Below are 27,064 nucleotides of genomic sequence, written 5' to 3' on the forward strand. Positions count from 1 at the left end.
ATTGACCATGTTCCTGATGAATACTAATTCAAATTTCAGAAACCCGCACCGTTGTTACAGATCCCACCAAAATTTCCAAATGAAACTCAGAGGCGGCGTTCTTTGCAGCAAAATATCTAGCACCAAAACCCCCACGCCAACAACTGGTCCCACGTTTTTCCCTCCCCACGTTACTTGACTATTCATCTCCCACCGTAATTCTATCTACTAATCGTGTAGGAGAGCAGAAAGTCGCAGCCGCCAGGCGCCAGTTAGGGCTTCGAGTCGACCAACAGGGAGAAGATGGCGACCCCTCCGGAGGGACCGGCGAGAGCGGCAACAGGGACACCTTCATCGTCGTCGACGCCCACAACTACAGCAGCGACGGCACCTGCGTGCAACACGCCCACACCTGCATCGTTGCGGGCACCTGCCTCCACAATGTCCAGACCCAAGGCGACCATGTCGCTTTTTCGGACACCTTCGTCCAGGACGGAGACACCATCTGGCGATGAAGATGGAGGTGACTCCAGGCGAGGAACAGAAAGCCGCCGGCGTTCCTCTCAGACTGACGACAGGTAAGAGCACAAAATATCCCCTCCCCTTCCCTCCCCAAGCACACCTGCTGGTAGATCATATCATTCTGAATTTATTTTAGAAAGAGACTAGAAACATTGCATGGCTTTGCCGCACCGTTCATGGTGTTGGTCGGTGTATCATTGATACGACAGGGTGAGGTACAGGTGTATATTTGGTCCCGTTCATTGTGTTGGCCGGCGTATCATTGCTAATAGGCAGGGTGAGGTAGAGATGTATATTTGGTCACTTCATTTGCTATCCATATCTGATTGCATCGTTTAGTAGTATATTAAACCCATGCTTCGATCAACCTAGATCCCATACTGAGTGCATAAATTATTTAGAGCAAACTGAGTACACAAATGTTTAAAGTTAATAGAAGAGTACCATTCAAATGAGAACTAGTACAATAGCAGAGTAGTTGCTCTTTAGTCTTTACAGAGAAGCTAGAAAAGCTATTTGATGTGGTCTCTCATAATGTAAAAACCAGAGTAGGAATCACAACTTTAGGATGAAGAGGTACTCCAGAACTACCCAATGGTATTTCTATTGTGCTCTTCAGATTTTACCAGCAATGCCAAATCTAGTAGTTGAACAAATAGGAACAACAGTTTAAATAATCAGAATGTAAGTAATGAAATATGGGAACCGATTGCAGCTTACATATATAAATTTCAAAATCTACTTTAGCTGCATAAGTTTGCATCCATTAAACACGAAATTATTTTTTAAGGCTTTTCAAGGAATAAGAAGCTGTATGATAGATTGACCCCACAACAGATGAGTGGTGTATAATGTTTTCCTAGATTTTCTAGTTGAAAATGTTGATCTTAATGTTCTTTGAGCATTTTAAAGCATGGAACAAAACCATTACTACATTTTAGCGCTTGTAGTGCTGTATCTTGGCAAGCTACAGCCACCGAGAAAGTAAATGATATATTTAGTTTCATTCTTATTTGTCCCATGTTCGGGTGGCATTGGTCCCTATGTGCCTGTCCTACTACTAGCATGATTTATATTACTGCTGCAGCTGCCATCGATTAATTCTTTCTAGCCTAATTGGTCATATCTGTTTGAACATAGTGGTAGGTTCAGATACTTTTGTTTTTGAGGACTTTTTTGGGTGATGATACTTGCAATGAAACAATGTCTTGCTATATGCTACATCACAATCAGTTAGAATTCGACAGGTTAATCAATATAGTGAAGGCAACTTGAAAATTGGCTATTCATGATCATCATAAAATCGTCATTACATTAGCAATGAAGGACGCATCTGACTACCTTAATATGTGTGGATGCGCTTATGGCACATAATGAAGGACACATTATCGTTTGCCATTCTCAAGTTGTTCCTTCTTAAAATATTATTTTATCACCTATGCTTATGTGTTTCTCATTATATTCTGTGACAGCTCAGAACAAACATGGACTATGTCTTTCACTTGCAAGGGGGCACTGGGGGGACAAGATTTTGCTCAGTATACAATAGACAAGGATTCGATCACGTTTGGTAACTTAATAACAATGAAATCAAATCTAGGGTATGGTGCCAGGGACTACTTGTACTATAAGAGGAGATGTGGTAACGCTGTAGCAACACTAAATGAGATCGAATATGATGAAGATGCAAATGCAATGTTATCAAGTAATGGGGAGGAGAGGGAGGTCAGATTAGTATTGTCCAGGGATCAAATAATAGAGCGAAATGTGGAGATAACACCAATTAAATTGCCAAGAATGGTATCAATTAGTGAAGATTCCACAGATGAGTCAATTGATGATTACAAGGTCTGACTTAACAATATGCATAAAGACAGAAAATACATGGGTAAGTTATGTTGCTGGCCTATTCTAAATGGTTATATTATAATATATTGCAATGGCCACATCACTAATATCGACATGGTTTTTTGCAGAATTTCAAGATGTATACAGGGAAGACACAGTCAAGACTTACAAAGAATGGTTAAGAGTGCAAGGACAACTTGATGATATTAGTAATATAACAAATTTTCCTAAACTGTCAACCAAACTATAATCAGTCCTTTGCAATCCATTTATATCTTAGACATGTGACCTATTGTTTGCAGGTGCATATGACAACCATAGGAATCAGATTGATTTACTAAATTCAAGTCAAGATAGCAATCCAACACCACCTTTGAACCTACCCTCTCATGCTCAACGTGAGAAAACACAGGGAAATAGTAAGTAATGCTTATTGTGATTTTATTTTGAGATTAGTTCAGTTGTCCCTAGTAAATGATTTTGTTTAACCTCTTGCATTGTATATTGTTTCCATTGACAAGACTCCCAAAAGAGGAAGGCACGAGGTACCCTAAAAGGATTGGCAGCCTCCCACAAGAGATCCAAGCAGGGCAGTCAGAAGCTTAAAGTCGAATTCTCTAGAATTGGAGGAGTTGCAGGTGAGAACACACGCACATTTATTGATGAAATAGTATTGTTTACAAGGAAAAAAGCACCACTCATTGGAGTGAGAACATGGAGAGATATCCACGAAGATGTTAAAAAGTCAATAGCATCTAATATTATGGTAAGTTCTGATTTGTTTTCGGTTGCATACACATTTACCAAATTATTTAAGAAGTGGCCTAGTATTTATATTTTTTGTTCAAGAGAATAAGTGGGACCTTGAGAATAATGAGGAAAACAGGAAAAAAATATGGACCATCGCAAATGAGCGTTACAAAGGATGGCGATCAACATTAAGTGCTACGTACAGGGCATACACCACCGATGATGAGAGAATGAGACACAAGCCAGAAGAGTTGGACATTGTTGAATGGCACTATCTGGTGATGTATTTTGGTAGCGAAGAATTTCAGGTTTGATGACATTTATTTTATTCTTGCCAATTGTACCTGCTAAAATAAAGGATATGTTTTGACCAATTCACTATATTTTTAAAAATAACTCCGTGTGTAGAGGATTAGCAACAAGAATTCTCGTAATCGGCACAATAGAAAGATAAACCATGTGACCGGATCAAAGTCTTTTTCTCAGTTAAGCTATGAGAAGGTAATAACTTCAAAAGCACATGTACATGCTTCCTTACATGATGAAATGTCACTAATTTGTTACATTCTTTCCACACTAGAGGGATCCACTAACTGGTGATGAGCCAAATGATTTGGACCTTTTTATGATGACACACACTAAGAATGGGGACGGGACAAGCCAAGAATCTAGGGATGTCTATGTGAGTATATAACAGTTTGTACAATCCTTATTAAGTGATACAAAGTGAATTCCTACAATTTCTTTTTCAATTAACTACTTTTATTATCATCTCTTTGTTAGGATAATGCAAGCAACAAACTTTCAGAGAGGGAAACAAATGGAGATATAATTATCATCTCAGACGTGGAGCAAAACCATATTTTCCAGGTAGCCTACAAGGAAACAACAAACTGCAAATCAACTAAGATCCATGCTAATGGATACATGGCAAAGTACCCAACTAGAAGGCAACTACTGTCTGAGGAATACCAGTTCCGTGTCCGTCAAGATGCGACACTGATGGAGGCGTTTGCAAAGCTACAAGAATGAATTGAAACTCAAGAGGCTGAAAGGCAAGCCGAAAGGGAAGAACATAGGCGTCAGATGGAAGAAATGGAGAAGGCAAGGGAGGCTGATAGAGAAGCACTTAAGCAAGAGCTTATGTCGATGATGCAAGCAATACAAGGACAAACATCATTACCACAGGTAATATTAGTGTAAAATCTTAACGTGCCATACCAAGTCATGTGATGCTCCTTGCTTACTTTAAGAGTGATTAATCTTTGAATATAGCCTATGTGTGTGCTCCCGGTTAACTAAATTAGTGAAGAACTCTAGATGTTTATGCTGAATGGCTGCATCTACAGTTTTTGTTATGCAATTATTTTAGTGCTGTAAATGATGTTTTCAGTGATCGTGGTAAATACAAAACTTGTAGACAACTTCATTATCTTGATTGTGCTAAAATTTCATGACCATAGGACTGATGGTTTAGGAGTTGCAGATTTTACAAATTTGCTATCAGGTTTTGCATGCCCTCTGGACGGACCTGAATAATTATCTTGTTTGCCTTATTTAAACATGGAATCATGCTTCAGTGATAGTATAATAATTATAAGGTTTTTCATAAGCTTTCTAAATTGTTTTGGATCACTACTTTTGGTGGTCTAGAACTATAGTTATAGCTGTTCCAATTTGGGTGGCAGATTCTCTCCAAATCTGGACAGGGATGCCTTGTTTGTGTTGTTTAATCCCTTTAGCTATGGAATCCTATTTAGATGATAATGATAAAGTTGTAGCTAACTTAAAAATCTTTCTAAGATAGCTGGCTACAAACCTTGCTTATAGTAGTTAAGTTCTTACTAAAGGTGTTGTTTTGGTGTAGACAATATGCATATCTGAAATTTAAATGTGTAAACATCATTTTTGTACTTCCAAACTCAAACATGATTTTTCTGATCAAACTTTAAATGTAGGGTGACAAAGAGGGAGAAATTGCCGAGGTTGGTGCAGAAACAAACATATTTGAAGGAAATGTAACAACAAGAGAAAATGAAGAAATATCACATCAACGGGTAGTTCAAGGATTGATGAGAGTTTAATGTTGTATGTTATAGTCCACAGTATGGGGCTAATTTTCCCTCCATCTATTGATTCGCAGGATAACCCACATAGCAGCCCGCTGCAAACACAACTCGCAGGTGCTACAGGGATAACTACTGGTCGTACTAGCAGCACGCTGGAAACACAACTTGCATCTACAACACCTGCAACTACTGCTAATACTCGCACAACTAGGAGTGCTGTGAATAAGTCAAAAACAGCCCAAAACAAAGGAGGGAATCTAGCAGTTTCTTATACTACTACAAAAGCATTGAAGGATGATGCAGCTAAGAAACGAGCATTTGGAAAAAGGAAAGAACAAGCAGGCAATGTGTAGGTGATTTTTTTGTCACTCCACTACCTAGGAATATTCTTGGATCAGATTTGTGTCACTGAGTATTTTTTTTGTATATACCTAATTGACTTTTAGGTTTGACATATAGCCTTTACAAGGGACACTTTACTTTTGAATAATCCTGCAAACCTGCTAGTCTTTAGTTTAAGATTATGAATTGCTTGCTTTGTCAACTCCAAACTGTTGTTGCAAAATAATACAATTTTAGTTTACCTGATACATATACTAATTGTTAATGATTCATTTTAGGAGCAAGATGGAGTTTGAATGGAGCGCACGATTGATGGGATGATCAACATCAAGGCAACCATACCATTGCTGCAGTGCTCCATAGCTCATTACATTTTGATGTGATCAAACTAGATAGTGATTTGTGTTGGATACATTATGTGTTTTATGTGTGCATGTGTTATCTACTAAGTTTGACATTGGATGGTTTGGTTTCATTAATTATTTGTATGAACAGACCAGGTTTAATGGATATCTAAATATTTCATACATCTTATATTGTTCGGCGTGCAATTACTGTTTGTAGCTACTAAACAAAGCATTACAATATGGGCTATTGGCATAATAATTTGATGATGCAATATATGCTATAGCAACAAAACAAATGGTGTGGCAAAAACCTCATACCAATAAAATAGTGGGTGTGGTAATAGAGTTACACCGATAGCAACCAAAACAATTGTCGCAATAGATGGTTCTACCTATAGCAACCACAATACTTTGTGTGGCAATATAGAGACCACCTCTAGCAACCAAAACATTTGTCGTGGCAATAGAGGGTTTCAACTATAGCAACCACATAGACAAGTGTGGCAATAAAGAAGCCACCTTTAGCAACCAAAACATTTCTCGTGGCAATAGATGGTTCTCCCTATAGCAACCACATATATAAGTGTTGCAATAGGGAGACCACCTGTAGCAACCAAATATCTATTGTGGCAATAGAGAGTCTACCTATAGCAACCACAGAGATAGTGAAGCAATAGGAGGTCCATCTATCGCAATGCTATTGATGTGTAGCAATAGGGTCTGTGGCAACACTCATCATCGTTGCTAGTGTACCTATTGCTACTCTTTCCATATGTGGCAACAAATATCTTTGGCAACACCTAGTGTGTTGCAATAGTTACTATTGCAACACCCATGGTGGTTGTCTGTATTATGGCTCACAACACTTCATGGTGTTGCAAGAACACTCTCTTGTGTTGCAATAGAGAAAAGTCTATGGCAACACCAAAATAATGTGTTGCACAATCCTATTGCTACCGTAACAGTGGCAACACCTCCCAACCATTTTTTGTGTTGCAATTTTGTCTATTGCAACACTTTTTGGCCTATTGCAACACTTTTAGGCCATTGCATCATGGGGGAAACCTTGTAGTGGAAGGGGTCGGGGCCACCGGCGTCTGGCTGGTCGAGACCGCAGGCGTCGACCGCCCATCTCCTACAATGGACGCCCCCAACAACTCCCTGGCTGACCTGTTTGATCTGGGTTGGTTGAGGGGAGTTGATGTCCCACAAAGGTTTATGTCGCCGATCACTGTCGACGACTTGTCGAGCAGGCCGACACGAAGGTCATCGGCCTCCTGCGGACCAACCTCCTTGGGATACCCCCTCTCCAGCCGGGACAAGTTGACCAGGGGGTAGTGGGCACGCATCATGCTGAGGACGTGCGCCCCGGCAAACTCCCCGGCGTCCTTGACGAACTGCTGCAGCCAACTCCACGCCTGCTGCGCCTTCTCAACAGGGGTTAGCCTCGGTGCGCGGGGTTGGTCTTCGGGGAGCTCGGGGCTGATCAAGTCGAGCACCGGGGCCACTCCTTTCTAGATCTTGATACAATTGGCCTTCCATGAGTCCCGATCCTTGACCAGCTCGTCGAGGTGCTTCTTGGTGTTAACTTTAAGCACTATGATAAAAATCCCAAAGAAAACCAAGCAAGATGTCAGTATAAACACGACAAGAGGAACATTGCGTAGTCAAAAAGGGCGCAAGGCTCGTACCAGCCAATTCTTGACTCTTGTTCCTCAGCTCCTCGCCAGCCTGGCGCCCGGCCTCCAGTGCACCGGTACGCTCCTGGTCGAGTCGCTCCCTTTCTTCTCGGAGGCGCTCAATCTCCTCCTCCAGAGCTGCAGAAATAATATTTGGTTAACAAAACCGACCACGCAGTTAACTACAGCTGCTCGGAGCCCATGACTCACCTTTCTTCTCCTGATCCTTATCGGCTAGTCGCCGATTCAGATCGAGCAGGCGCTCTTCTTGAGCCGATGTCTCGACTGCCTTCTCCTCGGCCTTTGACCGAAGGCGGTCTACCTCTGCGGTCAGGGCCTTGTTCTCGGCAACGATACCCTCAATTTGGTCGAAGCACCTTTTTCGGTACTTCGCCGTCTTCATTGCGCCCTGCAAGAATTATACGTATTGTGAAGCAAACAAACAACAATACATACACATTTTTACAGAACACAAGAACACTTACCATGACTTCTTCGACGAGCCGCTTGGCAGCGCGCTCTACTCTGGCCGCCTCCTCGGTTTCGGCGAGCTCTTCGTGACCGATGAAGTGGTCCCCACGCTGGCGCCACACGAAAACGTGTTGGCGACCATCTTGGGGGCACCCTTGGATCTCCTCAACCTCGTCGTCGGAGGTCGCCTGGGCCTCCTCGCCCTCCGCGTTACCCCCAACCGTGGTAACAGGCATCACGGGACCCTTGCCCCGACCAGGGGAGCCCTTTGGCAAAGAAGCCTCCTCCCGGGGTGGAGTTGGGGCCCTCCTTTCTTCAGCAGGCGGGGGAGTTGGGGCTCTGTCTACCTCCTCTATGACACTACTCGGGGGAGGCGTCCTTGCAGCCTCATCATCCCTTGTCGGGGTTCTCGCCCCGGCCCTCGCCTGAGCCGGGTCCTCCCTGGCTGTCTCCGCTGCAGTCACAACCGCGGGTTGCTCCTCGGTTGGTTCCTAGGTGGTCTGCTCGGTGGCGATTTCAACGACAACCGTCGGATCGGCCGTTCTCTGGCCGGCGACGTTGCCCGGATCAACGTCTGATGCCGCACTAGCAGAGGACATCATTTTGACGTAAAAATACAGGAAACAACAAGAAGGAAGGAAGTGTAGAAAACAAATTGAAAGATCTTACAGATCAGAGCGCCTGTGTGTCGCTGCGAAGAACCTCCTCCTGGTCCTACCAGTCGCCACTGCTGCCTCTGCCCCCCCAAGCCGCGTTGGCTCGGTGTGCGGGGCAGGAGGGTCGCCGGTCACCTGACCAGCGGTGATCGCCGCAACGTCAGGCCGACTGCGCGGTCTCCAGACCAAAGAGGGCGCAGCTTCCTCCTCTTCGTCGTCATCGTCGGTGATCCTCACGAGCCGGCGATGCTTTGGTGCCTGGCTGGTCTCCGCTGGCAATGCCTTCGTAGGGGATGGTTCCGCGGCCATTGGCCTCTTCCCTGCGATCCTGTCCTCGGTGGTCGGCGTCGGTCGGTGTTGGTCTTCCTCGCTGCTGGTATACCGAGCAGCATCGTCCACTGCTGGGTCCATCCCAGCAGGCTGGTCCATTCCGGGTGCCAGTGATACATACACCGAGCACCGATCAATGTCTCCAATCTGCAATAGAACAAACGACAAGTCATCAACCATGAAACTACAGTATTCACATAGCAATACAAATTAATGAAGGTACTCGTTTACCTTAGGAGCTGGTCGTCCCAACTTGAAGGCGTGCATTCGATCATCACTTCGAACGAAATTATCATTAGATAAGTTGAATAACTCGTTCATCAGCTGCTGGACCTCTGCCTTCTCCAGACCATCTGGGCACATCCTGGTTGAGTCTTGGCTCCTCGCGTACTCATACGCCGAGTGTACCCTCCTCTGGCATGGCATCACCCGACGCACAAGAAAGTTCCCGACCACTCCTGGCCCGTCTAAGCGGGACCAGTCGATCAGGCTCATCAGATCTGACACTTGCCCAGTGTGTTCTGGACGGTCTGTCCAGCTGACCCTCTTCTCGGGAATGTAGCCCACGTCGCAGAACGTGGTGCTGCCCGGCTCTTCCCTGATGTAGAACCACTTCTTGTACCATTCGGTGAGAGAAGTGTTCCAGGGGCAGCTGAGGTACCGGTTCTTCATCCCGTCGCGCAGATTGAGGTATACTCCACCTGCAATCTTGGAGCCTCCAACTGCTCCTTTCTTCCTCAAACAAAAAAGATAGCGAAAGAGATCGAAGTGCGGCTCTATTCCAACATAGGCCTCGCATAGATGGATGAATGTGGAGATCAGAAGAATAGAGTTCGGGTGCAGATTGCAAATCCTGATCTCATAGTAGAGAAGAAGACCCTGGAGAAAAGGATGGATAGGAATCCCAAAACCCCTTTTAAAGAAATCTTTGAAGACTACAATCTCACCGGCGTGGGGGTCGGGGTAGCTCTCCCCCTCCGGTGCCCTCCATCCTCCGAGCTCCTGACTGTGCAGGAGTCCCTTTTCGACGAGGTCGTTGAGGGACCTCGTGTTTCTACTGGATTTCTTCCACTCCTTGGCCATCATCTCAGCCCTCTTCTTGGCATCGCTCTTCGCCATTTCAACTCTTGGAAAATCTCGTGCTTGGTTTTGAGGCTTGAAGGTGCTGAGAAAGATGAAGGCTGGGCAATAGAATGCGACTGCGGGGTAAAAAACAAGGAAACGATCTTAGGCTTTTATAACAACAGCCCCGCCTCTTCCACTTCCCGCATTCTGGGGAAGTGGGCGGATCCTGCGGCGGCCGTGGCGCTTCGGTTCTTCATAATTATCGCAGTTAATATGGTGGCTTTTCTGCATAATTGACGGTTTCCTTTTCTTGGACCGCGCAAAGAGCGGCTGCACAGTTACCAGGCACACCTTTTTACGCAACAGACTGACAATGTGCCAGGATGTTCTGTCACATCGCGCATTAATGCGAAGATATGCTTTTTCAAAAAGGAGTGGGGCTGCTGGAGGAACGAACATGACATACTTGTTGACTGCACCGACCACCGAGCATGCTCTGCTCGGGGACTGGTCGACCAGTCTGTTCTTTCGCCATTTTGATTGACTGCACCGACCACCGCGTACGACATGCTCGGGGACTGGTCGACCAGTCTGTTCATTCGACATTTCGATTACCTACCGACCACCGAGCATGACACGCTCGAGGACTGGTCGACTAGTCCGCTCATCGGATATGCTGGGGACTGGTCGACCAGGTTGCTTTACCATATATGAGCATGATATGCTCGAGGACTGGTAAATTCAATCGTATAACTTCAGCTCGTTAATTTTAATTTTTTAGACCTTGCTACAAGGCTCATACTTCCCCTTCCAGCAAGCTCGGGGACTACATCGGTACGATGCATCTAGCGATGCATGATAGTATCAAAAATTTTAAGATAATTCTCTTTAGACCCTGGCACCACGTGACTATGTCACCTACTACCAGGCTCGGGGACTAAGTGGGCACACTTCACCTTGCGGTGAATATGCTTGCTTTCGGAAAGACTATACTTTTCAAGAAAAGTAAAGTGGGCACACTTCATCAGGAAAGAAATCTTTTTTGATTAAGAGCACCATGCATTCTTTAAACAACCTGCTTCTTCGATGTTGATGTTGATCAACTGTCTTTCGAGTTGGTCAAAATACCGATGCAACTGTTTGGGCGACTTTCATGTTGATCGAAGATGTCAAGACTTGCTGCTCGAAGAAGTTCAAGATGGCGTGTTACATCACAATACATGGTGCTCGGGGACTAGCTGTGGAGGGATAAACCCCTATACCCTTACGGCTAGACTTGGGCCAGGAAACTTGGTCCATCATGAGGCAGACTCGGGGCTTGATCCAACTGCTCGGAGTCTCACGAAAGGAAACAAGATGTGGAGATCGAAGAGGATTCTAGTCGGTTAGAGTAGGAATTGATATCGTGTTATCTATGGCAATTGTAACCGACTAGGATTAGTTTCTAGATCTGTAACCCTGCCCTCCGGACTATATAAGGAGAGGCAAGGGACCCCCTAGATCAATTCATCTCAACACAATCCAATACAATCAGACGTAGGACGTAGGTATTACGCCCACACGGCGGCCGAACCTGGATAAAAACCTTGTCTGTGTCTTGCGTCACCATCAAGTTCGTAGCTTGCGCACCGTCTACCGATAAACTACTACCGTGGGTATACCCCAAGGTGGACTGCCGACTAGCTTTTGTCGACAACTGCCGACCGCACATTGAAGGGAGACAGTAGAGAGAGGGAGGCAGGGAGAGGGAGAGAGATAGTAGAGGAGAGCGCGTCGTCGACTTACATTGTGTAGGTGAGAGAGAGAATTGAGAGACGAGAAGAAACACTAAGTCTGGCTTATATATGGGACTATAGCAATGGGTCGGTCTAGGCTGTCGGCTTATTTAGAGGCTGACTTCTTAAGAGGCTCATTGTCGTAAATCGATTTTGAGAGACGGGTATTTTTGGTGTCTCCATAAATAGAATGACCGCCACCGTAACTCAAATTTCAGAGATGAACAATTTTGGGGTGCATCTGTAGATAAGATGACCGCCTCTCAAAATCATCAGGTATTTTATGAGTCATCTAAATTATGTGACCTTCTCCGTTAATAAAACTAGTTGTGTACTAAAAATGTTTTTGGTGCGTGTTTCTTTTTTCCCTTTTTTTTATGGTGGAGTGACAACACGCATGTGTTAGGGAGACAAGGGACATGATCTGCAGTGTTAACCCAACCCCCGCCCCCTCCCACGGCCCAACCTGTTGTTTCTCTACACCTAACTTGCTCCATCCCGTGAGTTTTAAGACTTTGCTTGTCTGAAAAAGTCATGGTTGAAAGTACTGTTCGCTGATTTATTGTGAGAGAAAAATATTGCTGAATAATTGACAGATTTAACACATAAGTTCAAGCGAACAGAATGAATTCAAAATCAAAACCCACCCCATAAACACTTCTTCAACCCGCCCAATTAGCAAGCTTACTCTAGTCAAACACTTAAATATAATCTCATTTCTTAGTTTGGGTAGCTCTCCAAATGCTTCACTAACCTCTCTTCAAGTGCTAGGTATAACGGTGTCGAACAGCTCTAAATAAGCTAAGGTAACACTATGTAGAGGGTGAAGAAACTGCTAATCGTTGAAAAAAAGTTTGCGAACACAGAGAACACCAGATGATTCTCCGGCTTAAAAAAAAAGCCTGCCAGATCAATCCCTCACTCTACACTTAGTAGTTGGCACTCCCTTGGCCGTGCGGTGCCCATTGTAGTATCACCCCTGTTTCGGTCTCTCTCTCTCTCTCCTCTCACTTTATCTATATCTCAATCCCACCCAATAATTCAAAAAAGCTCCAATCTTTTCTCCCTCAAATTGAAACTCTTTGCAATATGCCACCAGCTACGCCGTGCAGCTGGCCCACGGTCAATGGGGACAGGCACACCAGCGCAAGGCAAGAAGGGCAACCCACACTGCCCACAGGTGACCAAGCGTGCAGCAATCCCAATCCGGCCGGCAAGCAGCGACGATACAGGCTACATCGTTGAGGACCAAAGGCTCCAAAGCTAGGTCCGAAAATACCCAAGTCCAAAATTATGGATGCGCCGTTGCTTTCTTTGCTTGCATCTGTCGGCCGTGTGGCGATTCCCTGTCCTCCCGTTCATGTCCACCGACGGAGTCTCGTTGTGCTCAACATCATGGTGAGATAGGCTCGACATGTCAGTCATGATACTGGACCACGAACTACTGGACTAGCGTATAACCCATTAACCCACCATTAGCTAGTCGATCTTCTTCCTCGTCCGTTTGATGTCTCCCTCGTTGCGCTCTAGGACTTTCATGGCGGCCCGGTTACAGTTACAGTCTTACAGATTGAGCGCAAGGAGATGTAAAGGATTCTTGCAGGCACAATTACGAAAAACTCGTACGAAGACATGAATATCACATTACAAAGGGCAAATTAATTGTACGTAGTTGGAAGCTAGCACACAATGACTACGTGTACAAAACAAGGCATGACAAAATGTTTAATTCGTATAACACACACTGCAGGAAGCAAGCACATCTGCACACGAATGGCACCGACGACCGAACTTAGTGTCAGATTATTATTCAGGTCTGCGAGGTCCAGCACTAATCGCAGCACAGCAGCAACAGGCCAATGCATGGCGAACAGATGATAATCATGCATGTATAGCCTGCCATGGATCACATGACAGAGCACGAGTTCTCATCGGCGACGACATTGCAGCCGGCCCACGGAGGCGGCCAGACAGGCGGCTGCGGTGGCCAGAACGGCGGTGTCTGGCCACAGCCGCCACAGTGGCTGCCGTGGCTCCAACAGGTGCACGGTGGTGGTGGTGGTGGCGGTGGCGGAGGCTGCGGCTTCTCGCAGCACTGGCACTGCAGCTGAGGCGGGCACTGCCATGGCCAGCTCTGGCACATCCCGGCGTTCGGCGGCAGCGGGTACGGGTACGGCACAAACTTGTACTGTGTTTTCGGCGCCGGCGGCGGCTTAGGCTTATCCTCAGGCGGCTTAGGCTTTGGTTCCTCAGGCTTAGGCTTGGGCTTGCAGTGCTCGCAGTCACAGCATTTGTCAGGCTTGGGCTTGCAGTGCTCACAGCAGCAACATTTCTCAGGCTTGGGATCCTCAGGCTTGGGTGGCTTGGGTGGAATCGGCCAGACGTCCACGATGATGATCTCCTTCACGACCTTATTCCCGGCCTTGCACCAGACCTTCTTGCAGAGCTTCTCGGGGTCGAATTTCCCGCGCACCACCACCACCTTCTTCTCCTTCTTGTCCTCGAACTCCACCTTCTCGATGCAGAACTCCTCTGCATATCAATTGGAAAACAAAAGATAATTGACTGGCCGATTTGTTGTTGCAAGCACAGATCAGAATTCAGACTCGTAAGCTAGTAGTTGTACTTGTAGTCTTGTTAATATACATGCTAAAATGTACCTTTGAGGCTGTCCAGGACCTTGGTGATCTTGGCTCTGCAGCGACAGCAGTCTAGGTCCACCGTAATCACCAGTATACCCATCTGCAAACAAACATATGCATGTGAAACAAATAGTATTGGCGAATTGCCGAACAGAAAGTAGCAGAGCATGAAATTCAAAAGAAGTAGCAGAGCATCGGCACATCTCCTGCAATCCATTCAAGTGAAAAAGAACCCCAAAAAAAAAAACATGTGCCATGAATCTCTTGCTCTTAGTCATCCTTACTTTACTCTGAGTAGTTTGGTAAGGAGCTAGCTGAAACGAAATTATGCTTCTTTTCCTGGGTAACAAACACGAGTGCTACAACATACGTCCAATCCAGTAATATGCGGCGAATGCAGCAGTGAAAGGACAGTTGAAAGATTTGAGCTTACCTTTTGAGCTATGGGAGTTGCCCGATGAGCAAGAGAGGAGTACTTCTTAAGGTGGATGGGTTTGGGGGACGGTTATATATATATATATATATATATTTTATACAATATACTGAAGCAGAGGCAGAGCTAAGCCTTGTGTGACGCATGTTGGATTGGATCACATCTTGATAATGCTGATGAGACGGGGAAAGGGCTCCTGGACCTGCTGTTTGGCTGGGACTGGTCCTTCACGAAATGTGTCTAGCTACTCTCCCTCTCTCCCGTCATTTTCTAGCGAAACTTCGAATATGGAACGGTCTCTTTCAAGACTTTGGAGTGGGGGTACAAATGTACAATACAATCCCGCTGCAACTCTCGTGCAAGGCTCAAGTGCTGCGGTGCTGCTCCCTCCTCGAATTCCACCGACGCGCGCAGTGACAGGGGTCACCGTGGCCAAGGTCCGCAAGCAGTCGAGGAGGTCGGCGAGCTCTGCCTCTGACGACGGCGCGCGCGGCCACGAGACAGTCCAGGCTAAACACTTGAACCAACTCCTCGGACGTATTTTGGCAGAGCTTTGATCGACTACGTACCCAACTGACACTCTGCTACCTGGTGCAAAATTGGGCGGAAACAAAGGTCACCGGTCTGAACCGCCGTTTTGTTTATTTCAAGGAGGAATTTGAATGACCCCAAGCTCCTGGTGTTTATTCCACTGGCCTAGCTCCTGGCCTTGATGAGACCATGAGGCTGTCATGGAAATCATCTACAGAGTATTGGTATTCTGGAGAGTGGAATGGGAGATACTTCGTTCATTGCAATACCCGATCGAGATGTCGGATCCCGCTTACTGCAATTATATGTTTGTTAACAATGACCAAGAGTTCTACTTCTCCTACACCTTGGTGAACGAGAGCACAATATTTCAGGTTGTGTTAGATGTCTCTGGTGTTGGAACAAGGTGTCTCCAACGCGCCAGGAACGAACGCCGGCGAGTGCGTGGTCACCGCGGCGAGAACGAACACGAAGACAACTTAACGAGATGACGATCAGACTTAGTTGCTGCCACAACCGCAGCGCATTTGGTCGTTTATTCCTTGCTTTTATAGCAGACACAGGCTTGCACAATCCAAGCCCCCCACACCATGTCGTACAAAGTGCCATGCATCGTTACAACTCCGATGCGTGCCACGTGCGCTCGGTACGCCATGGCGAGAGTCCTATACCGACCCGGGCTGACCGTGATCTTGCACGCCTAAGATCATGTCTGCCCCTAACCTGACTGACTCAACTGAAACAAAGATTTCAAGATATCGTGCACAAGTTTAGCTAACTAACAAATCACTCCCTAAACTTGATGCACATCTACGACCCCTAGAGCACTCCTGAGTTCTACAAACTTGACCCGCCCCAGCGCCTTCGTCAAGATGTCGGCCAGCTGCTCCGCAGTCCGGACGTGATCAACTTCCACCTTTCCATCCTCAATGCATTCACGCAAGAAGTGATACCTCTTATCAATGTGCTTGCTGCGATCGTGATGCACCGGATTCCTGCTAAGCGCGATTGCAGACATATTATCCATGAGTAGCTTCACCATCGTCTCCTTTGTTCCCAGTATATCTGAGATCAATCGGCATAACTATATCCCTTGGCACGCTGCTGCTGCTCCTGTCACGTACTCGACTTCACAGGAGGATAGCGCCACGATCTTCTGCTTCTGTGAAGTCTAGGTGACCAAGCTCTCACCTAGAAAGTAGCCAACACCCGAAGTGCTCTTCCTGTCCACCACATCACCTGCGAAGTCACTGTCGCTATAGCCCACTAGAACAGGCTTCAGCTCAGTTCCTCTCTCGTACTTGCAGCCATACCCCAAAGTCCCCTTCAAGTACCTTAGGATATGCTTGACTACCGCCCAATGTTGCTTACCGGGAGCCTCCATGTATCGACTAACCACACCCACTGCATATGCCAAATCTGGCCGGGTGTTTACCAAATACCTCAAACTCCCAATCAGGCTTCTATACGCCGTTGCATCCACGGCTTCTCCCTCCTTTTGCTTGTTGAGCTTCACCCAACACTCCATAGGTGTCTCACATGGATTACAACCACTCATACCTGCTACTCCAAGGATCCTAGCGGCATATGAGCTCTGACAGAGAGTGACTCCACCCTCTCCTTGTGTTACCTCAATACCTAGATAGTAAGTTAACAGGCTCAAGTCACTCATACTAAAATTCTTCTTCATCTCTAACTTGAAACTTCTGATATCACTCACCCTATGCCCCGAGATGATCAAATCATCCACGTACACTCCCACAAGTAGAAAAGAGCTCTTGCTATTTTGTCTATAAACAACATGATCCAACTTGCTTCTGACAAAACCCAGAGCAACCAGTTCACTGTCAAGTTTTGAATTCCACACCCTCGGTGCTTGCTTTAACCCATAGAGTGCTTTTCTGAGCTTGAGAACTTTTGTACCATCACCCACTATGAAACCTGGAGGCTGTTGCACGTACACAGTCTCAATGAGATCACCATTCACGAAAGTCGATTTCACATCCATATGGTGAACTTCCCAACCACCTTGAGCTGCTAATGGCAACAACACTCTTACAGTCTCTAACCTGGCTACCGGCACAAAAACTTCATCAAAATCCACTCCATGTCGTTGTGCATAACCTTTCGCTACCAGATGTGCTTTATGCTTGACAACTTTACCGCTTGGATCTTTCTTAACCTTGAAAACCCATTTCAGGCCAATTGCTTTGTGCTTCGGTGGCAACACACTGACATCCCAAGTGCGATTTGCCTTTATAGCCTGCATCTCTGACCGCATTGCTTGCCGCCAACATTCTTCCGACATAGCCTCCCCGACTATCCTCGGTTCTTCTACCGTACCTAGACAAATCCCGCTGTACTCGAACTCCTGTATTTCTTCTGTGCTGTCAAGTAGATTAGGAATCGTTTGGTTCCTTAGTGGCGCGCCATCAGAGTGAACTGATCCGTCTGTAGGTGGGGTCGCCCATTGAATCATCGGTCCTCCATGACTTGAGATCGGGGTGTGTGGTGACCCTCGAGCATCACCCCCACCACTGGAATTGTAACAGCAGGCAAAACAGGCTCATCATCAACGTCAAGTCCTATTGCCGGACCATGAATAGTAGCATCTTCAGCATACCCCTAAACTGTAAACGTATTAGGCACTGCTGCTACCTTTGTTCCCTCATTTGTGCTGCCTGCTTTTCCTCCCCAATTCCATGGTCTCTCTTCATCGAAGATAACATCATGTGAAACCATCAGTTGCTTGTTCACAGGATCATAAATACGATACCCTTTTGTCCTAGGCTCATACCCAAGAAAGACACCTAGAATCGCCCTGTTAGTCAACTTGCTCACCCCGGGTCCAACATGCTTCGCATATGTTGTACAGTCGAAAGTTTGAAGGTGCTTAACCCCTAGTCTCTTACCAAACTAGGCCTCAAAAGGAGTCTTCCCACTCAGACTCTTGGTTGGGGATCTGTTTAGTATATAAACCACAGTTTTGACTGCTTCACCCCAGAACAGCGACGACACATCCATGCTCTTGAGTAGACACCTCACCATTTCCACCACCGTTTGATTCCTCCTTTCTACGATGCCATTTTGTTGTGGAGAATATGGAGTAGTGGTGTTGTGTCTTATCCCATGCTCACTGCAGAAAACCATAAAGGCTCCTGAGTTGAACTCCCCACCTCGGTCTGTCCTGACTGCCCTCAGACGATGGCCAGATTCCAACTCCGCCACTGCTTTGAACTTCTTCAGGTAGCCTAGAGCTTCGTCCTTTGTTGCCAAAAGTTCAAGCCACATATAATGGCTGTAGTCATCGACAATAAGGAGGAAATATGACTTCCCTCCTGGTGTGGTCGGTGTAATCTGCCCACACAAATCAGTGTGAACCAGCTCAAGTCCTGCTGATGCACGGTAGGCCGAGACCTATGGAAACGGTGTCTGATGTTGTTTACCCAACACGATCCATTACACACCTGCTCTGACTTTTTAATGATCGGTATACCTTCCACCATCCCCTTTACCCCAAGCTCTCGCAGTGACCTGAAGTTGAGATGTCTGAAACACGCGTGCCAGCGCCAAGCTACCCCGTCCATCTTTGTTAATAGACACACAGGTGAAGTCAACTTCACCTTCATGACATACAGACGATTCTTGCGCTCTGCCCATATCAGCATAGTCCTCCGCACTCCCGCCTGCTCTCGATCGAACACCTCTATTACACCTTTATCGATTTCAACACGACAACCTCCTTCTTCCAGTTGCCCTATACTCACAATGTTGCATCTGAGAGATGGAATACAATAAACCTCTGTCAGTACCCGGTGTTCAACATTCCTCCCTAAGATTGTTACAGCACCAATCCTGCAGATTTCCACCGTAGAGCCATCCCCGAATCTCACTTCTCCTCGCACGGACTCGTCTAGACTTGCCAGTGAGTCACAGCCTATAATATGATTCGTGGCGCCCGTGTCGAGTACCCAAGCACCTTGCTCGTACTTGAAGGGAAACACATGTTCCTGGTTTAGGAACAGCCGAGGTGCTTCTACATTCGTTGTGCGAACAATATTGCAGACCTAAGCCACAAGAAGCGCCGACACAGCATCAGTTTTAGTATTAGCTACCTCCCCCTGATATTCCTTCGCCTTCTTCTTGTTTGGGCACTCCTTGCCCCAATGCCCATATACACCACACTTCCTGCACTTCCCTTTACGACGTGGTAGTCTTGTTGAGCCATGACCATCGCCATGATCACGTCTATCACGCTCAGTCTTGCCAGCACCACCACGCACACTAGATCGCTCTTTCTTGACATACTATCCTCCCTTCCTATTTCTCGAGCCAAATGACTCGGCTGACACCATGCGGCTCTTGTTTCTCGACGCTCACTCTTCTTCCGTGGGCAACAAACGACCAGCCTTATCGGTGACCCTTTCACCAGTAGATTCAAACCGATCTTCAGCCACCCGAAGACAACCTACTAGATTTTCAAGTGATAATTCCTTTAGGTCATGAAACATCTCCATTTACACCGCCACTTGATCATATTTGGATGGCACCACCCTGAGGAACTTCTTGACAACTCGTGCATCATCGACTGATTTCTCACCGAGACTGCGCAAGTGTGTTGCCAACTTGGATATCCTCACCACAAACTCATCGATAGTTTCACCAGGTTTGAACGAAATTGACTCAAACTCAGAAAGCAGCTTTTGTGCGTTTACCTCTTTCACCCTCTCCACACCCAAACGCATCGATTTGATAGCCTCACATGCCTCCTTCGCTGACTTCTTGTTTAGTAGCATAGAGTGCATATCGGGGGGTACGCCATGCAAGATGGCTCCCAAGGCGAGCCGATCATGTCTTCGCTCCACCTTGTCAGATTCGATCGCATCCCATAGGTACATGGCTTTGAGATTGCACTGAACATGAGAAGACCACTCTTGATAGTTCGACTGGGACAGGGTCGGCTAGATCAGATTGCCTGCGACCTGGTTTCATGCCCGCTCCATCTTCTCCATGTCACTGTTGCTTCACATGACGACGATTGTAGATGTTCACGCCTCCTCCTTCTCGATCCCGGTGATCTAGATCACCTGGCCTTCTATTCAAGTTCTCTCCGCCACCAAACACCACCTTCCCCAGCTTTCCATGGCTCTGATACCCTGTGTTGGAATAAGGTGTCTCCAACGCGCTAGGAATGAACGCCGACAAGTGTGTGGTCACCACGGTGAGAACGAACACGAAGACAACTTAATGAGATGACGATCAGATTTAGTTGCTGCCACAGCCACAGTGCATTTGGTCGTTTATTCCTTGCTTTTATAGCAGACACAGGCTTGCAGAATCCAAGCCCCCCACGCCATGTCGTACAAAGTGCCCGCATCGTTACAACTCGATGTGTGTCGCGTGCACTCGGCATACCATGGCGAGAGTCCTATACCGACCCGGGCTAACCGTGATCTTGAATGCCTAAGATCACGTCTGCCCCTAACCTGACTGATTCAACTGAAATAAAGATTACAAGATATCATGCACAAGTTTAGCTAACTAACATCAAGTCAATGGAAGGTGCAAAGTGGGAAAGACCATAAACATGGGATGATCATCAGTGTTAGTGTAGTTGTGGGTGTAAGCACTGTCATCACCTTAGCGTTCATCTTCCTAATTGTGATCTGGAGAAGCAATAAGGTATGTTGATATAAAACGTGCAAGTAACAATTTCTCAGAGAAGTTAGGTCCAGGTGGTTTGGGTTCTGTATTTAAGTGGTGCCTAAGTGAGTCGGTTGCCCACCAGGAAGAGAAGCAGTTCAGGTCTGAGGTGAGCTCGATAGCCATCATTTAGCATGCTACTTTGGTTAAACTTGTCGGGTTTTGTTGTGAAGGTGATAGGAGGCTACATGTGTATGTGCACACGACAAACCGTTCCCTTAACGTCCATCTGTTCCAGAGCCATGGTACCATTTTGGGTTGGAACATTAGATATCTGATAGCTCTTGGTGTTGCTAGAGAGATAGCATACTTGCATCACAGCTGTTAAGACTGCATAATACATTGTGAAATCAAACCACAAAACATACTTCTTGATGCATATTTTATTCCAAAAATAGCAGATTTTGGAATGACTAAGTTTTAGTTGTGTTCTAACTACAACGATGAGGAACTATTGGGTGCATTGCTCCTATGTATTAGTGGAACAACTATTACATCGGAAGTTGATGTCTAGAGCTACGGGATGGTTTTGATGGAGATCACATCATGAAGGAGGAACTTGGGTAAGGAAGCATTTGCTGATGATGACCATGCTAACTGTTTTCATGTGCAAGTCATGGACAAGCTTCTCAATGGAGGCATTCGAAGCCTTGTGGATGCAAACTTGGGTGGCGAGTAAACCATAGATGATGTTGAAAGAGACCGCAAGGTTGCATGTTGGTTCATTCAAGATAATGAAATTGATAACCCTACAATGGATGAGAGGTGAAGCTCATGGGTAATGGTGATTCGGTGGGAGGGGATGATGAAGATGGGCTTCGAGGAAAGTGTCACCATGTCTTGGGGAATATCCATCTAGAACGGTTTGGTCAGAGACGCTTTGTGGAGGGAGATCGGCTTCGGGCTTGCTCTATGGCTTAAGGTTGAAGAAGGTTCTTGGGGAGGTCCTCCTTGATTCCGGTGAGGTTGAAGGTGTGGGTAAGGTGCAGTAGCTCGTCGGTGAACCAGACAATCCTACCAACGGACAAGGATTGCCTCCACGGGCGTGGGGAAAATGCAATAGCCTGTGGAGTCAATCTTTATCTATTGGTGGGGTGGATGCCAGCGGACAATCGGAAAGCTTCTCCCAGCCTCTGCACACTTGATTCTAGAGGGCGAACCAAACCCTGACATTGACCCAGTCTCATGCATGGTTGTGGCCAGACCACTAGAGAGGTAGTAGCACTCGTCCATGTCAGATCCTCTAGCTCAAAGATTGTATTGTAGGACTCTTGACCCATGTAGTGATGAGGGCGACCATGTTGTTGCTGGAGTTAGTGAACAGAAGGAAGGCGCGGAGGAGATCAAGATCCCATGTGGTAACAAAGATTTCTGAGAGGAAAGCCAAATAGGGGTCCAAGACTGATGGTGGCACAATGGGATGGCCCCACACTGTGAGTTTAGCGGAGAGGGATATGTATTGGCTATGGCCTCCGCCATCTTCGTCGATAGGAGATGCCATGGATGGGCTCCTACAGGTGTTAGATCCTGACCACACCTTAATTAACGGTGATGATGGGAGGAGAGATGGGCTGAGGAGCTAGTAGAATCTTCCTCGACCTTGGTTGCAAGGCCATTGAGTCAGATCTCAGTGAGGGCGTCACCCGACGGACATGTTTCATTTTTTGTTTTTGTGGCGGACAGTCGTGTTACACATGTGTTAGGTAAATGCGGGACAACACGTGCCACCCAACCTATTTATCCTTGTTCTACACCCAACTCACCCCCACTCCATGAGCTTGAAGAACCCATTTGTACCCGTCTAGATAATTTTAAATAAAAAACTGCCCCATTAGCAGGCCTACTCTAGTCAAACACTTGAATCTCACTTCTTAATTTGGGTAGCTCTCCAAATGCTTCACTAACCTCTCTTCAATTGTTGGGTACAATGGGTCAAAGAACAACCCTAATAAGCTAGTGTAATTCTTATATTGAGGGTAGAGAGGCTACTAACTGTTGAAAAAAGTTGGGAGGCTAAGAACATTAGATGATCCGCTGGCTCAAAAAATATCCTGCCAGATCAATCCCTCCCTCTACACCTCGTACATGGCACTGCCTTGGTTGAGTGGTGCCCATCAAGTATCATCCCACTCTCGGTCTCTCCTCTCTCTCTCTCTCTCTCTCTCTCTGAATCCCACCTGAATCAACAAATCTCAAAATTTGTCAGAGATCATCTGGTGGTGTTGACCTTGTTGATTCCATTTAGAAGTGAATAGCCATCAGATGTCCCATACCCAAATAAACAAGAAAAATTTTGTTGTGGGACACTCCACTTATGTGAAATTGGCTGTAGGGTACTGAAATATTTTTTTTTTGTTATGGGACACTATTTTTTTTTTGTAGTACACCCCCCGGTAGAGCAAATAAAAAATTACAGTATCCCCAACAAATGGGACACCGAAACAAGTGATCCACAGACGACTCCTTCCCACAAAACTTACATACTGTTGTTCCATCCCAGTTCCTTCTCTTCTGTTGTCAAGCAGTTCGGATTCTATCATGCTAAGCCTCCATAAAAAATGTTTGAACCTTCAGAAGGATTTTGGATTTCCAGATCTCCATCATTCTAACATCAACCACTCCACTAAAGGTGATATATCCGTACAGGCTTCTAGTGAAAAACTTTCCTGACTTCTCTAATTTCCAAGTACACTATCATCCTCTTCTGACAAACTGACACTCCGCCATAGGCTCAACATGTCAGTCATGACACTTGGCCCACGAACTACTGGACTAGCGTATAACCGATTGGTGGCTCTTCTTCCTCCTCCCTTTGTCTCGCTCGCTGCTCTAGGACTTTCATGGCGGCACCGGTTACAGTTGCAGATTGAGCGCAAGGAGAAGTAAAGGATTATTGCAGGCATAATTACGAAATACTCGTACAAAGACATGAATATCACATTACAAAGTGCAAATTACAGTTTAGTTTTGGAAGGTAGTACACCAGTACTATAAAACAAGGGCATTCTGGCATAACACGTTCGTATAACACACTGCAGGACGCAAACACATCTGCACACGCACAGTAACTTCACTATACAGAACATAGTGTCGGATTATTCAGATATCGGAGGTCCAGTACCCATCACAGCACAGCAACAGCGACAGGTGACGTTAAGCAGGTAGCCATGGATCACATGACAGAGCACGAGTTCTCGTCGGCGACAACATTGCAGCCTGCCCACGGTGGAGGCCAGACCGGCGGCTGCGGTGGCCAGACCGGCAGTGTCTGGCCGCAGCCACAGCTACCGTGGCTCGAACAGGTGCACGGTGGCCGCTGCGGCGGTGCCGGCGGCGGCGAAGGAGGCTTCTGGCAGCACTGGCACTGCTGGTGAGGAGGGCACTGCCACGGCCAGCTCTGGCACATCCCAGGGTTCGGCACCAGGTACGGGTACGGCACGAACTTGTACTCCGTTTTGGGCGTCGCCGCCTTAGGCTTTTCCTCAGGCTTAGGCTTTTGCTCCTGCTTAGGCTTGGGCTTGCAGTGATCACAGACACAGCATTTCTCAGGCTTGGGCTTGCAGTGGTCACAGACACAGCATTTCTCAGGCTTGGGATTGCAAGGATCGCATGGCTTGGGTGGCTTGGGTGGAATCGGCCAGACGTCCACGATGATGATCTCCTTCACGACCTTACTCCCGGCCTTGCACCAGACCTTCTTGCAGAGCTTCTCGGCGTCGAATTTCCCGCGCACCACCACCACCTTCTTCTCCTTCTTGTCCTCGAACTCCACCTTCTCGATGCAGAATTCCTCTGCACATCAATTGGAAAACAAAAGATAATTTGACTGCCCGATTTGTTGTTGCAAGCACAGATCAGAATTCTGCCTCGTAAGCTAGTAGTTACAGTCTTAATTATGGTTATTTAATTAAACGCAGGATTGTTCGGTAATCTTCACGTTTCATATTATGCCTAGACTGTGTGTGCTAAAACGTTTTCAGATTCAGATTGATCATTTGGTTTCAGAAGAATCTTGCAAAGCAAGATTGTTCATACTTTCCTCTGCAAAACTGGGAAGCCCCAACGTCTTACCTTTATTTGTTTCTTTCTTTATTTTGTGAAAATACGTTGCACTACAGCTTGAATGATATCAGTTTCTTGGAGCAAGGATTGTTCGTGGTCGTACTCTGCTTTCATTCTAGGTCCATATGAATGGCTGTATTGTATCTGTCTACAATTGCATCATGGAAGTATTCCCATCTTTATATAGATAGTAACAAAAATGTACCTTTGAGACAGTCGAGGACTTTGGTGATCTTGGCTCTACAGCGACAGCAGTCTAGGTCCACCGTAATCACCAGTATACCCATCTGCAAACAAACATGCATGTGAAACAAATAGTATTGGCGAATTGCCGAACAGAAAGTAGCAGAGCATCAGCACAGCTCCTGCCATCCTTTCAAGTGAAAATCTATGCTTTGGTAACGATCTGAAACGAAATGCTTCTTTTTCTGGGTAACTAACAAACACGGGTGCTACAGTATACGTTGTACGCATCAAACTATAGAGCAGCAGCAGCAGGAAGGAAAGCTGAAGGATTCTGAGCTCACCCTTTCAACTACGGGAGTTGCCGATGAGCATGCAAGAGATGAGTGAGTGAGTGCCTCTGCCAGGGATGGGGGACGGTTATATATACAATATGACGAGCGAGGCAGAGTCAAGTCGTCTTGTCTTGTGTGATGCCTGTTCGATCATATCTTGATAATTGGTGCTCCTACGTACAGCACTTGAGCATAATGAGTAGGGAGATTGTATCTTCCGGTATCCTGTATCCACTCCGATCCCTGACGAGATGGCGAGAGGACTGAAGCTGATGTACAGTATAGTTTGGCTGGCTGGTTGTCCTCAACGACATGTCTGGCTAAGTGGCTAGCTACTCTCCCTCCCTCTCCCGTCATTTTTTAACGAAGCTTCGAATATGGAACGGTATATCTTTCAAGAGTTTGTAGTGGGGGTACGATACAAATGGCCGTCTCTCTCTCCCCCTCCTCGAGGAGTTCCACCAATGGAAGCAACGCCGACGTAGTGGCCAGGCCCAAGGTCCGCATGGTCCTGAGGAGGACAGCGAGCTCTGACGACGACGGCGAGGAGGACGGCGAGCTCTGACCACGACGGCGTGGCATGATTCTCTCTTCCGTTGACCGACCTCGATCGCAGATACGTAGCATCTTTTTTAAATAACATGACAACCCACGTGTTGAAGAAGAACTGGAAAAGAAAAAGAGAGAGTTTTACTTAGACGAGAAAAAACACTCTCGGCTTGGTTTCCAGTTTTAGATAAGTGTTACAATTAAATATCTATTAAATAAAAGGTTATGTACTGTAGATGTTCCATTAGTGATGATTTTGCAACTTGGCACAGCAATCCATCCGTTGGATCACATCTCGATAATACTCTTGTTGGTGCAGCACTACACTTCAGAAGAGTGAGTAGGGGGCCGGATTATCTGCTGTACATGACGAGATGGGGTAGCTAGCTAGCTACTCGATCTCTCCCGTCATCTGCTCGCTTTTTCGCACCCAAACTCGACATGATATCTTTCAAACATGGAACGGTATCTTTCATCAAGAGTTTGTAGAGATGATCGGGTCATATATAGCTGCTTATTACTACATAGGAATTACTGAATTTGCTGGGGCAGGAAAACACAGATATGCCCTAATCCTGCTGCGGAACACACTCTCTCGTACGTTGGTGTGTGGTACTTTTCAGACTGTAATATACATACTACATGCAAGAATAGGAAGAAAAATTAGCGGGAACAAACCGCATAGCATCTATTTCTGGTGTTGTTTGGAGAGGGGCACTATTTTCAGAGTGAGTAGGGGTGCGCGGATGGATATATCTACTGTTCTACTGTACATGCATGACGATTGACGAGA

The 27,064-nt window shown here is 46.3% G+C and overlaps 3 protein-coding genes and 1 pseudogene across 6 annotated transcripts; 2 read left to right on the plus strand and 2 right to left on the minus strand.

Moving 5' to 3' along the window:
* On the plus strand, positions 180-6,044 carry LOC8075227. Of its 3 annotated transcripts, none has more exons than XM_021462452.1 (12): positions 180-557; positions 1,974-2,389; positions 2,478-2,558; positions 2,652-2,768; positions 2,871-3,115; positions 3,201-3,407; positions 3,508-3,600; positions 3,680-3,781; positions 3,883-4,287; positions 5,058-5,156; positions 5,243-5,521; positions 5,789-6,044. In XM_021462452.1, the coding sequence occupies exons 2-9, from the start codon at positions 2,365-2,367 to the stop codon at positions 4,129-4,131; spliced, it is 1,119 nt and encodes a 372-aa protein (XP_021318127.1). In that variant the 5' UTR covers positions 180-557; positions 1,974-2,364; the 3' UTR covers positions 4,132-4,287; positions 5,058-5,156; positions 5,243-5,521; positions 5,789-6,044. The 3 variants fall into 3 exon arrangements, with proteins under 3 accessions (XP_021318127.1, XP_021318128.1, XP_021318129.1); XM_021462453.1 differs by having other exon boundaries at positions 5,243-5,517; XM_021462454.1 differs by having other exon boundaries at positions 1,979-2,389.
* LOC8072045 (protein PYRICULARIA ORYZAE RESISTANCE 21) lies at positions 13,443-15,067 on the minus strand. 2 transcript variants are annotated; one of them, XM_002447696.2, is made up of 3 exons: positions 14,909-15,067; positions 14,494-14,575; positions 13,443-14,365 (listed from the first exon to the last, which is right to left on the minus strand). In XM_002447696.2, exons 2-3 carry the CDS (start codon positions 14,573-14,575, stop codon positions 13,740-13,742), a joined length of 708 nt encoding a protein of 235 aa, XP_002447741.1. In that variant the 5' UTR covers positions 14,909-15,067; the 3' UTR covers positions 13,443-13,739. The 2 variants fall into 2 exon arrangements, with proteins under 2 accessions (XP_002447741.1, XP_021318067.1); XM_021462392.1 differs by having other exon boundaries at positions 14,760-14,920.
* LOC110436462 lies at positions 20,995-23,892 on the plus strand (annotated as a pseudogene).
* Positions 24,026-26,077, minus strand: LOC110436138 (protein PYRICULARIA ORYZAE RESISTANCE 21-like). Its single transcript, XM_021462393.1, has 3 exons — positions 25,732-26,077; positions 25,410-25,491; positions 24,026-24,934 (listed from the first exon to the last, which is right to left on the minus strand). Exons 2-3 carry the CDS (start codon positions 25,489-25,491, stop codon positions 24,315-24,317), a joined length of 702 nt encoding a protein of 233 aa, XP_021318068.1. The 5' UTR covers positions 25,732-26,077; the 3' UTR covers positions 24,026-24,314.

This window comes from Sorghum bicolor, chromosome 6 (assembly GCF_000003195.3).
Source record: "Sorghum bicolor cultivar BTx623 chromosome 6, Sorghum_bicolor_NCBIv3, whole genome shotgun sequence".
Taxonomy (NCBI): domain Eukaryota; kingdom Viridiplantae; phylum Streptophyta; class Magnoliopsida; order Poales; family Poaceae; genus Sorghum; species Sorghum bicolor.

Coding starts and splice junctions, on each gene's coding strand:
- LOC8075227 (XM_021462452.1), top strand. CDS start 2,365: ATGCATAAAGACAGAAAATACATGG. Junction 2,769..2,870: donor TGAGAAAACACAGGGAAATA/GTAAGTAATGCT, acceptor TCCATTGACAAG/ACTCCCAAAAGAGGAAGGCA. Junction 3,408..3,507: donor TTGGTAGCGAAGAATTTCAG/GTTTGATGACAT, acceptor CTCCGTGTGTAG/AGGATTAGCAACAAGAATTC.
- LOC8072045 (XM_002447696.2), bottom strand. CDS start 14,575: ATGGGTATACTGGTGATTACGGTGGACCTAGACTGCTGTCGCTGCAGA. Junction 14,366..14,493: donor GGTCCTGGACAGCCTCAAAG/GTACATTTTAGC, acceptor ATTGATATGCAG/AGGAGTTCTGCATCGAGAAG.
- LOC110436138 (XM_021462393.1), bottom strand. CDS start 25,491: ATGGGTATACTGGTGATTACGGTGGACCTAGACTGCTGTCGCTGTAGA. Junction 24,935..25,409: donor AGTCCTCGACTGTCTCAAAG/GTACATTTTTGT, acceptor ATTGATGTGCAG/AGGAATTCTGCATCGAGAAG.